Genomic DNA, 12,500 nt, shown 5'->3' on the forward strand with positions numbered 1-12,500 from the left:
TGAAGGATATTCAGCATCCGTGTATTGTGAAATTTCTTGGCAGCTTTCAAACCCAAACCAAGGTAAGATTAAATATAATATCCCTTCACAATGCTCTTTGCTTTCATGTGGATCCTTTGATCGACTGCATGACTATCAACTGTCTCTCGACTGTGTCAATAGTTCATTATCGTCATGGAGTATGCAGGTACTTTGAATTTGCTCAGTGCCTTATCACAGCGTGGCGTCTTCCCAGAGGACCAGGTACTCATTTTAGCACACATTCAGGCTCGATGTTCCACTTATTCTGATTTCACAAAACCAACATTTGAACTTCTGTCCCCCTTCAAAGGTTCGTGGGTTTACCTGCCAACTGGTCTCTGCATTTTATTATCTACACAAACGTCATATTGTGCATCGAGATGTGAAAACAGCAAATATTGTGCTGGAGGACAACGGAGTCGTCAAACTCTGTGACTTTGGGTAGGTAGATTTTGATTTTGAAAACCTGGCTGTGTGAATTGTCCTCTGCAAGTTTACGTACATGTGATGCACTTCTGTTTTAGGTTTGCCAAGGTCATGACCAGCTCCACCACCCTGCTCACATCTCCACAGGGAACGCCCTTGTTCCTGTCACCTGAGCGGGTGAAGATGCAACCATACGATCACACAGCTGATCTCTGGGCACTGGGCTGCGTCCTCTATCAGCTCTGCACCGGCAAACTTCCCTTCTGTGGCGTCACCCGCTCAGAAACGAACGAGCTCATTCTGAACAGCTCCGTCAAATTTCCAGACGCTATGAGCAGCAACTGCATGGTACACAACAGCTACTTTCTCATGCCTGGTCACACTGCACCATCTTAGTGTGCACAAAAAATGCTGCCAAAATGCTTATTGTGATTTTAATTGAACACACTGAAAAACATAGAGACAAAAAGCGTCATCATGTTCATTGTGACAATGTGACATCTCTCTCACAGAGTTTCATCAGGGGTTTACTGACAAAAAACCCAAAGGAGCGGATGGCGTGGCCAGTAATCCTCTACCACCCATTTGTCGCTGGCAACATTCCCTTCATCACACCTGCCAGTCAAGGCCTCCATCAGAGTCAAACAAGCAAGAGTTCAAGTCAGAGGTTATTATGGAGCTCAGTGTTCAACAAAGCAGACGATGACATCTTCATACACACAATACAGGATCGAAATGAGACACTGCTTTTCCTTTGCAGCAGCCACACTGAGAACAATGACAAGGGCCAGACACCAAAGGAGGAGGTCAGCAAAAGGATTGCTCAGGTCACGCCACAGGTGAGTGACAGCGTCATGCTGACACCTGTCTCGTTCCACAGTAATTGGGATCCCTCTGCCACAGACATCAAAGTCACAACCCACATGCATGTTCCTTGATTTTCTCAACAAGTGTTTGCGACTCGGTGTGTGCTTTCCCGGTGTTCCACGGGAGTGCACTGCTGAATGTTTGGATAATTGGTTTTCATTTCAAGCCAAAAGTTGTTGTTTTTTTTCTGTTGGGCTCTATAGTGGGTCTGTCTCTGCAGGTACATAGAGGGGCCAGTGTGGTGTACTGACTTCTCTTTGATCAGTGGCGTCAAAGCCAGAATTCTGAGTGACTGACCGCTGAATTCTCAGCTTATCCGGCATGTCCCAGTCATTTATCTCCTCCACCGTGTTGCATCTTTATGCAGGTCAAAACTGTTGAGGATAAGGAGCTAAGGAACAAGCTTATGGAACAAGAAGGCTACATCAGGTATCTGGAGCAAATTAACAGGATCCTCACTGAAAACAACAGGAAGTTAAAGGAAGGACGAGAGAGGGAGATTGAGAAGCTCGCTCTGGTCAGGAAATTCTACGATGCTAAGACAGCTGAACTTTTGGTTGAAATCCAGACAGAGAGAGAGAGGAACGCTGTCCTCCAACAATTACTGGAAGACCAGGTGGCCAGCAGTCATCAGCAGGCTGAGGCCATTCTGCAGCATCAGGCAAAGGAAGGGTCTCTCTTAAACAGAGTTAGGGAGGACAGGGTCTTGATCGGAAAATTGAAGACCAAGATGGAAGCCCTCTGTCACAAAGTCTCTGCAGAGATTGCAAAACTGCAGAATGATGCCTCCATAAAGGAACAGTCTTTACTGAACAATATGGAGGAGCTAAAGGAGATTCACCGGGCCAAGGAGAAAAAACTTTTAGCTAAACTCGCCACAAAGAGACAGGAAAACAGTGTCCTGGAAGAGAAGCTCGAGCAGATGACAAAATCACGCCAGGAGCTCAGCCAGAAGTATGAGAATGCCTGTCAGAGGGCTGAAGTGCTCCAACTGAGACTTGACGCAGCAAAGAGGCGTCGCAAGGTCAAGATGAGGAAGAAGAAACGTGAAGTCACAAAGCAGGAGGATCCACTGGAGGTCTGCATAAACTCTTCAACTGCTGGACAGGTTCAAAGCATTTCACCGGACCCCAAAATCCAAGACAATGCAGCAGTACCTCAGACCAAGCTGAAGGAACGGTCCCTGTGGAAGAGAATCTGCAACTTCCTGAATATCAGGAAAGTCTGACCACCTGGCTGTTCATCATTTGTTGTCTTCATACTGGTTGGGGGGCTGGGGTAGTGATAAGAAATTCACATCCAGGATGAATTCAAGTTTATTCCACCATAAAACCTGAAAATCCCTGTTTTCAATATTTTCTAAACAGCCTCATGTGTTGTTTAATTGTCCTCCTACCATCTAATGAGCCTGTTCCCTTTCTCCTGTGTAATCACTGCTTCACATAGGCTTCATCAGCCATTGGTCTTCCTCATCAAAAAAACCACAACTCGCTGTACTTCAGATGAAACCAGATGACACACTCACGTTGAAGCAAGCTTTTTGAAGTCATGTCTGGCTGTTTGCTAATTTGGAGCTGATGGCGCTGCAGCAACAGTGACATGGCTCATTTCACTCAAGACAAGTATATGGATTTAGAGCAGTGCACTGTGTGTCCCAAAAAGTTTCAAAGTGCATCGGAAAGACAGAAAACTATCAAGGCTTTTGAAGGTGGCACTGCCCTTGTTTCCCTGAGCTAATTTTATCAGATGTGCTACCATGGTCAGGAAGCATTTCTGTTTTATTTGCTGGGCAAATGTGCCGCCACCAGGCAGAGAAATGAGTGCAGTGTACTTTGTAAGGAACAACATCATTGACCCTGGCTCCTTCACAGCCATAGATTTTCCTCCAATGCATGCTGTAAATCCAAGACAACACACACACACACACACACACACACACACACACAGCCTCCACGCTGATTCATTGAAGCACATTTGGTACGTATTTAGGAATAAATCTATTGGGGTATTTCAGATGTCAGAAAACTATTTGTGCTTTCTAACAAAACTGAGCTGCTGTCATATTAGAGTGCTCTGTTTTTGTCCTGTGCGGTTACAGAAATATTTCAAAATCTGCTTTCTCCCTGTTCACGTATTCTTCCCCCATGTCTTTGGGATGGATTTCTGTGAGCAGGAACACCATCAGGTGGAGAAATAAAAGCTACAAGCCACACTGTAATAAAAAGGCAGCACAAATGGGGCAGGCTCTGGTAATGGTTCATGCTACTGGACACAAGCAGCAGCTGGTCACTTCCAAGTTCAACCCTGTGGCAGTTTAGGAAAAAACCTACTAGTGCTGGTTATGACGTTGCTCACTGCTGGGTTCAATAGAATAGAAAAGTGCAGAGGGCAAGACTGCACTTTCACGGATATTAGGATGTTTACAGGTCATACGTACCACGTCAACCCTCTGGAAAATAAAGATCTATTGAACACAAATTTCAAGTTATAAATAGAAAATAAGGGAGCTTTGTACAGAAATATCGTCATTCCCACTCTCATCCATGAAGCACTTTAGAATATTCTTGCAAAACCAACAAAAAGCAACAACTTCCATGAGTCAAATGCCTGTAAACGTATTTTTTGTTCTAGAATCTAGATACTTGAATGATGACATGCAACTTGAGCAGCTCCCGCGGGCTTCAGGGATGAACAGTTAAAAAAATGAAGTACAAGATTACTTTGACCTATATAGCAATTGCAATATGATTCACAATATTAGACAGAATTACCATTCCAGTGTCATTATTCGAATTTTAATAAGAAAAACATGTTTAAATAATAACGGCGATACCATGGAGAGAACGGTGCATCTCAGCATCGCAACTATACTTCGGTTAGAATGGCAGTTTGACACGTATTTGGCCTTCAGCAACTGCTGCACCTCCTGTGATTTGGACGTTGCACTACGATCATGCTGTGGTTTCGAGATTATTTGATAAATCAACCAGTCGTAACAGGCTGTGGGGCTGCGGTTCCTCTCCATGACCTGAACCTGTTAAAAGGGCTCCAGGACCAAAGCTAAACTCAGTGCTGTACCTCCAAAGACAGAGAGAAAGAGAGAACACAGCTAGAGAAAAAAGGTCATTTAGCATTCAGAGGGGAAACAGGAGATTGTTGCAACAATCATTTCACTTAATGTCAACAGTCGACTCCCATTCAGCTGCTCATAAAATGGTTCAACTATCCATTTATGTTTGTTTTTTTCCCCACAAAGAGAGAGAATACAGCAGCACAAGATTTGACTCGTCACTTATTTGAATCTGACACGTCTCTGCAACATCGCGTGGACATCGGGGCGGTGCCTTTGAGTGGCAGACCAGGCTGGTGGTCCCCAGCTTTAAGAGAGAGCGCCACAGGGTGTGTTCCAACTATCAGGGGATCACACTCCTCAGCCTCCCTGGAAAGGTCTACGTCAGGGTACTGGAGAGGAGGGTCAGGGCGATAGTCGAAGGTCAGATTGAGGAGGAGCAATGTGGTATTCATCCTGGCCTTGGAGCCGTGGAGCAGCTCTTCACCCTCGCTGTGCTGGAAGTGGCATGGAAGCTTGCCCGACCAGTCCACATGCGCTTTGTGGATTTTGAGAAGGCTAATGATCGTGTTCCCAGGAGCACCCTGGGGGTACTCAGGGAGTGGATGGCCCCTTACAAAGAGCCATTCAGTCTCTGTACCGAAGGAGTGAGAGTCTGGTTCGTGTTGCCAGCAGTAAGTCAGACTTGTTCCCAGTGATGGTTGGCCTTTGTCACAGGATCTGTTCATAACTTTTATGGACAGAATTTCTAGATGCAGCGGTGGTGGAGGGGGTTAAGTTTGGTGGCAGGAGGATGTCCACTCTGCTTTTTGCGGATGATGCAATCCTCGTAGCTGCATCAAACAACAATCTCCAACTCCTGCTGTGTGAAGTGTGAAGCGGTTGGGATGGGAATCAGCCGAGGCCATGGTCCTCAGCCAGAAAAGGGTTGACAGCCCATTCCGGGTCGGAGGGCAGGTCCTGTCTCAGGTGGAGGAGTTGAAGTATCTTGGGATCTTGCTCAAGAGTGAGGGTAGGATGGAGCAGGAGATTGACAGGTGGATTGGGGCGGCATCTGCACTAAACTGGTCTGTTGCGGTGTAGAGAGTTAAGCCAAAAGGCGAAGCTATCAATTTACCTGTCAATCTACATTCCCCAGAAGAGCTGGTGGAAGTGGCTGGGGAGAGAACAGTCTGGGCTTCCTTGCTGAGGCTGCTGCCCCACGACGTATTAATCATGCTATGAATACTGCATTCTATTTGTAAAGATTTGTGCCCATATAGTGTAGTTGACAACGCTGGCTTCAGGTGGATGCTACATATATTTGAGCTTTGTTACAGGATACTGCTACACGTCCACAGCTGTGCCCAAGGTGTACGAAGAGGTGAAGACAGCCCTTAAAACAACTCACTTACAGTATGTTGTCATGGTTGCTGTTAGACAGCTTGACACTAGTTTCAGTAAAAAGAAACTTTTCAAAAGAAATCTTTTTCTTTTCTTTTTTTGATGAAAATGTGTAAAAACACCAAGAGTAAATAATAAATAGGTTGTTTTGAAGCAAATGGTTTTGGCTCAATTTGTCCCCTGATCAATATCATCTGATGATCATATTCAGCCACTTGACATGCATCTCTACTTTTCATTTTGATATTAACTGGGTAGAATATTGCAATATATCGTGATAATATTGTAACGTGACCAGAGTATTATTATACATATCGTATTGCAAGGTCCTTGCCGATGCTCACCCCTACTCATGTGTGGTACTCTACTGTAGTTTGTATTATTCTGTGGACAGGATCGGCTAGCGGCTACAGAATAAAACAAAATGTACAACACGTGCACTGGATCCTAACCTGTGTACAGCGATGCACCACACTGAGCGCTTAATGCTGCCATGCCGGTAATTAAACCCTCACGGCCCTGATAGCTTCGACCCCCACAGAAGCCAATAGGTCCTTCTCCACTTGATGGCTATAAATGTAGAGCCGAGTCAAAGGGGTCACTGTCAACAGTCTGCTCTTCATGGTTCTCATTACTCTCAATGCCAAGCCAGACACTGTCAACAGCCAGGAGAAGGTTGAATCTCTGACGCCCGAAGAAGCCTTCCACAGACGAGTCATCCAGGACAGCTGATGCTGCTGTATTTGTGGGAGACCGAGGAGGCTTCTGTTCAGCTCCTGCTGCAGCTTCATTTGGAATGTTTAACACAAAGCTGTCTAAGATAAGTGGGCCATGTGTCATAATTATCCCCTCCCGGTGAGTGTTCTATTAGAGGCGTACGTGTTGGTTTTTCTCCTGAAAGGAACAAATAATGATAGAATAATGATATTGAAGTTCAATGCTTAATTTTATTGTGTCTTTCTGAAAGTCTGGCGGCTCATTAAGTGCTGGGCGGATCAGCCTTTTTCTCTGATGAAAGGCTAGGTTAAAAGTAGGGATTACCTCGTCTCTTTCAACAGTTGTATCATAGCCAAGACGCTTGTTTGATTTATCAAACACTGACGGAAGGCCTGCTTCCTCAGGTGACACGGCAGATGGAAACTTCACTTTCATCAAGGGTTCTTTACTGCTGATCTTCAAAAAGCATTTTAAGCAGCACCCAACATACAGCACGCTCCTACCTCTGTACGTCACCGAGGACTGCAGTCACAGGATGAAAATGATACCATGACATCACAAACCGCACGTGTTAGCCTACTGTTCCCTTCAGACTGAATATTTACATAACCATTACCTGCAGGTGTTTTTGTTTGAAGTTATTATCTATATTCTTAACCTCAGTTAATTCTACGTGTCTCTGTGGAGGAGATGTGTTGTACTGCGTGAGGTAAATGGGGTAACACCATACTGCCAGCAGGGGGCAGCAAAACTGGTTTCAAAAAGACACCTGCGTCGAAGCCTCTAAATACATGTGAATGTGTAACATTTGAGGGGCAGAGCAGAGTTTCTGACCTGCTGCATCTGCACTTGCTCATTTTCTGTGTCACACACATGGGTAGCATGTTAACTCTTCCAAATGACTGGAATGAAGAAGGGCTGTGAGATATGACGGCGTTTGGCAATAGAAAATAAGTATGTAATTTATTATTTGCTTTCGAAACCTACAATTCACGACATTTTACGTCATTCGATGGTGCTTGATCCATCTGTAGGTCCTGCAGTAACACCAACAGTGAACGATGGATTTGTTCTTGAGAGATTGTCCTCTTCTGTTGGGTGGATGTGGTTTGGCTTTGAAAAATCTGATACAGGCCAGCAGACCAGTTCCTACAACCTTGCTCGTGTCCCACCCTGTCAGGAGAGAGCAAGACTGAGAGCACTGAAGTACAGTCACTCAGCCACAGTAGAGGGGGACCAGCCCACGGTGCTATGCCACACTACGACAACAACTTGCTGCTTTTGAGGATATTCACATTTAGACTTATGGTTGTATGTTTTTTCCAATACTGTGTAAAAGTGTTTTAACTAGGGCCCGACCGATCAATCAGCCGGCCGATTGATTGGCCGGCATTAGAACATAATCGGTAATCAGCGAGTTGGCCTATTGACGCTGATTTTTACACATAATTTTCAGTAATAAAATGGTGTTAATAGAGTGTTGTACTTAGAAATTATGTCCCTGTGTCATCAGTAGAGGGCGCTCTGACTCCTCTCATGTCATGCTCCACAGCAACCCCACAGAGTGAGAGCGCAGCAGTGAACGGTACTGAAAAGCCAACAGCCCACGCGTACTAAAAGCCAGCAGTTTTCCCCGATGGTCAGTTTATGGTCAGTAGCTTGAGAAATAAAAACCACTTCATAAGTTTCCCATGGCGTGCCTCCTGGTGTCTGTCAGGCTTCACTGACATCATCAGTCCAGCGTGATACGTTAGCAAGCTAAAGAACGTTAGGGTAACCTAGCTTAAACACTAGCTATGTTGCTGAACTAGTGAAGCGAGTCACTTCCAGCACCAGGAACGATGTCACTGTAACGGAACAGTACCTCAAAGTCATGCTACGCTCACTCAGGCAGCTGCTGCTACCAGACGAGATCAGACCGGAGCAGATCAGGATGACGCTTCATCGCTGTGCAGAAACCGCTGTGGGCTGCATTTATGTTCAGCAGCGCGCCGACTGGGTTTTCTTTTTTCTTACGGCGTTGAGGAGGAATAAAACGTTTCTGGCCGTAGTTGCAACTTCACGGAGGAAAGAAAATGTGAACGCACGTTGAGAGGACATCCGAGAGGCGCATTTCCAACCCTGTTTTACCAGAGACTTCATGGCGCTGGTTCTCCTCCTGCCTCTCACCTACAGACTCACGCTCACTGACCTTTTAATGAGACTCTGTCCAATGTAGTGCACGCCAATAACAGCCTGACTGTGAACTCTACTGCAATAAATATATTACCTGGTAAATGTTGACTCTGTCAGAGAGGCTTCTTTATGTCTGAGATGATCGTGGGTGTTGCCCTTCAATTTAAATCTTTGTAACAGGTTTGGGACACTGAATTTATGCCATCAAAAGCAGGTATTTTGTCTTTTTCATATGCAAATTAAAAAAAATCACCCAATATATCAGTTATTGGAATTTTTTCCCCCTAATATCAAAATCAGCATAGGCCCCAAAAATCCATATTGGTAGGGCCCTAATTTTAACACATACACATTATAGTTTGTTACATACTTTGCAAAATTTGCAAGCGTTATTACTAAAACAGAAGAAAAATATGAGTACATACTTAATATTTGTTGGGAATATAATAAGCAATAGGTCCTTTGATTTAGAGGTTTTATCCAAACATTTGATTCATCAATTTGCAGAAAATATGCAATATTGGCTGTATCATTGTTGGGATTTGAGACCAAGTCAAGTCAAGGACTGCAGGGGCCCACACCCCTGAGCTATCAGGGGTTCAGTATCACAAAGACACTGACGCAGTCACCAGGAGGCACAAGGGTTGAACCAGCAACCCTTTGCTAACTAGACGGCCTCTGTCTCTGAGCCGTGCCCCCTACAATTGTCAACCAGCGTGAGGTCCCTCGGTGTATCTGAAGTTCCCCTCCCACTGACAAAAGCCCTGCTAGCTCCTGCAAACCTGTTGCTGTTGTCTGCAGCTTTGTCCAGTCAACAACCACCTACATGGAGGCCATCCAACCTCCAGTGATCCAGGACAGACCCCATTAATAAAAGACGTGCACAGGGGTGTGTGTAGGGGGAAACAGGTATTAGTAGTACGGCTACATGGTGTAGCCTAGCATGTACTGACCCTTTGCAGTAGCCTGGTAGTGGTAGAAGCAGCCTGATCAGGTTGGTACCTGGTGTCCATTTGAATTCTCAGAACAAAAGGCAGCTGCGAGCCGCTTGGGAGAAAATTCCAGGGCTGAGTGTTTGCCCAGGTACCTCCCTGCATGAACACCTCAGCAGTGACACTGATTGGACAGTTAAGAGTCTCAGATGTTATCATGGATACAAAAAAGAATTGAAGTTTGGTCTTTGAATCAGGGAAAACCAGTAAAGATGTTTACCCAAGCTTGTCATACAGTTTTTGATGGCTGGTTGTGGGCGTGTAGAAGCCACGCCACTGATCCATAACCAGTCCACAGAAGTAAGGCACACACTGCTCTCAGTGAGGCATTCAACTGAGTTTCAAGACTTTGAAAGTTGGTTCCTATCCAATTTCTCCCTCTCCTCCTGTTCAGGGTGGTGGGGGTGGAGCCTATCCCAGCAGCCTTCCCCCTGGACAGGTCACCAGTCCATGGCAGGGCCAACACATAGAGACAGACAACCATTGGCTCTCCCAGCCACACCTACGGTCAATTTAGAGTCTGGATTAACCTGGTCCCTCTTGATGTCTTTGGACTGTGGAGGAAGCTGGAGTACCAGAGAGAACCCAGCAGGAACAGGGAGAACATGGAGACTCACCCAGAAAGACCCCGTGCTGCAGCCGGGGCTCCACCCACAACCTTCTTGATGGGGGCCACAGGGAGGACCTCTGCTCCACAGCACAATCGGAATAAAGTACAACATTCCTTGTCAACACAACTTGAGTCTTGACAATCTTCAGACAATTTTAAATTTCAGTCTTCAAAAGAACTGCCACCTTCTTGTCATGAAACCTACCTGGCATGTTTTTGACGTTTGATTAAACTTGTAACAGAATTTTAAAAACAGTGGTGATGAATGATGACAGAGTTTTTTACTCCTCAATCTGCCACCACAGTCAAATACTGATGATGCAAATTAGATATCAACAATTACTGTCGCTCACATCCGCCCATGCTGGTATGCAAATAGATTTCCATGCAGACGGTTGCGTGCTGAGGTGTTAGTCCTACAGAGACTCAGGAGGACGTGGTGTCATATCCAGGCTGAAAAGTGATTACCTGCTCTCAGGCCCAAGGTTTATTAGACCCCTGCAAACGTCAGCCTGACCTTTGAAGTGGGCCCAATTTAAGGTGGAAATCAGATTTGGGAGGCAGGTAAAATTGTACCTTGGAATAAAATGACATCAGTGCAATTCACTTAATGTTCAACAAGCCTGCAGACAATTCAAGTCATGTGAAATCTGTCGCACGGGAAAACAGGGAATTCTGGAATTAGATTGCCGATTGAGCTTAAACTAATCGCTCTCCCTCGTGTAGCTATAATTCCTGCAGGTTGGTAACAGTAAATCATGTCAGCAGCTGCCTGTAATTGTCTGGCCAGAGTGAAATACTTTCCCATATCTAATATTATTTGCCCCATGTACTTCCACACCTGTCAATTATAATTTGAAAGGAATATTTCCTGCAAATTGTGCTCAGATTTAGTGACTGGGGATCATCTGTCACCTGCCTCACCCATTCAGACTCTCCTCTTTCCATTTATCAAGTGAATGAAAAACTCATTTGGAATAAACTGATACTGGATCAGCTCAGTTGGTGCATTTAATGAGTCAAAAATGGTCCTGATAGAGGCATCGTTCTTCTTTGAGGGTGTTACCATGAACACGCGTGCCCACACACTCGCACACGCACGCACGCACACACACGCTTCCTCTGTTACTGATATGGTCCTTGATCCTCACACCCTGGCTTATTTTACTCAACCTGGTTTTATCGTGGCTCCTCAGACGGCCAACGTTGTTCCTCAGGGGGCCAGCACAGTTCCTCAGAGGTTCCAAACTGAGTCCCCTACCCTGCTGGAGTATGTTGACGAATCGGAACTTTAATGTTTAACTGGACATGTCTGTCCTGCAAGAATCATAGCTACTAGAGGGAGAGAGAGCATAGATACATACATATGCATATAAACACGCACACACACACACACACGCACACACACACACACACACACACACACACACATATGTATATATGTATATATATATATATATATATATATATATATATATATATATATATATGTATGTGTGTGTGTGTGTGTGTGTGTGTGTGTGTATTGATTGATCTCATCAGAATGAATCAGACCAATCGAGAAGAGCCCTGGTTCTGGTTCTCCTGTGGAGGTAAACAGAGAAGAAGAAGTTCCGGCTGGTCTGGGAGCTCCAGCTCCATCACCTCTCCTTCCTTTCTTTTCATGTAGCGGTCACATTCATTCGCACTTATTGTGAATAACAATTCCATCCCTCCATGTTCTCCCTCTTCTCCTGTTGAGGGTGGTGGGGGTGGAGCCTATCCCAGCAGCCTTCCCCCTGGACAGGTCACCAGTCCATGGCAGGGCCAACACATAGAGACAGACAACCATTGGCTCTCCCAGCCACGCCTACGGTCAATTTAGAGTCTGGATTAACCTGGTCCCTCTTGATGTCTTTGGACTGTGGAGGAAGCTGGAGTACCAGAGAGAACCCAGCAGGAACAGGGAGAACATGGAGACTCACCCAGAAAGACCCTGTGCTGCAGCCGGGGCTCCACCCACAACCTTCTTGCTGGGAGGCCCTGAATCCATGTATGTATTTTGATTCCAAACGATTTACTCTTTCATTGGTATTCTTTGTTGTTAAATGTGTTTGATTTTCCAAAAATTCATGTCTGTGATTCCTCCATGTAACACAGAATCACAGGCCCAGAGTCTTCACTTCATCCTGGATTATCCAGTTATCCAGATTTGGCAAACCAGGACATGAGAGGTGCAACTATGTCCTACCAGGTCTCA

At 45.4% G+C, this 12,500-nt stretch overlaps 2 protein-coding genes across 4 annotated transcripts in view; one reads left to right on the plus strand and one right to left on the minus strand.

Moving 5' to 3' along the window:
* Positions 1–4,641, plus strand: part of LOC147249292 (uncharacterized) — a 5,182-nt gene extending 541 nt beyond the window's left edge. Inside the window, exons 2-8 of one of the 2 annotated variants that reach the window (XM_086179276.1) lie at positions 1–62; positions 163–243; positions 332–462; positions 546–795; positions 960–1,114; positions 1,208–1,286; positions 1,682–4,640. The exon at positions 1–62 is cut by the window's left edge and continues 82 nt beyond it. In XM_086179276.1, coding sequence (XP_086035402.1) covers positions 1–62; positions 163–243; positions 332–462; positions 546–795; positions 960–1,114; positions 1,208–1,286; positions 1,682–2,542 — 1,619 coding nt within the window. In that variant the 3' untranslated portion in view covers positions 2,543–4,640. Of the gene's footprint in view, positions 63–162; positions 244–331; positions 463–545; positions 796–959; positions 1,287–1,681 lie in introns of both variants that reach the window. The other variant, XM_086179275.1, reaches the window with a different exon arrangement.
* opcml (opioid binding protein/cell adhesion molecule-like) overlaps positions 1–12,500 on the minus strand; it is a 400,369-nt gene that overhangs the window by 211,240 nt on the left and 176,629 nt on the right. The window lies entirely within an intron of this gene.

Source organism: Aulostomus chinensis, chromosome 15, assembly GCF_037954235.1.
Source record: "Aulostomus chinensis isolate RoL2024-O1b breed Wild chromosome 15, RoL_Achi_v1.0, whole genome shotgun sequence".
Classification (NCBI taxonomy): domain Eukaryota; kingdom Metazoa; phylum Chordata; class Actinopteri; order Syngnathiformes; family Aulostomidae; genus Aulostomus; species Aulostomus chinensis.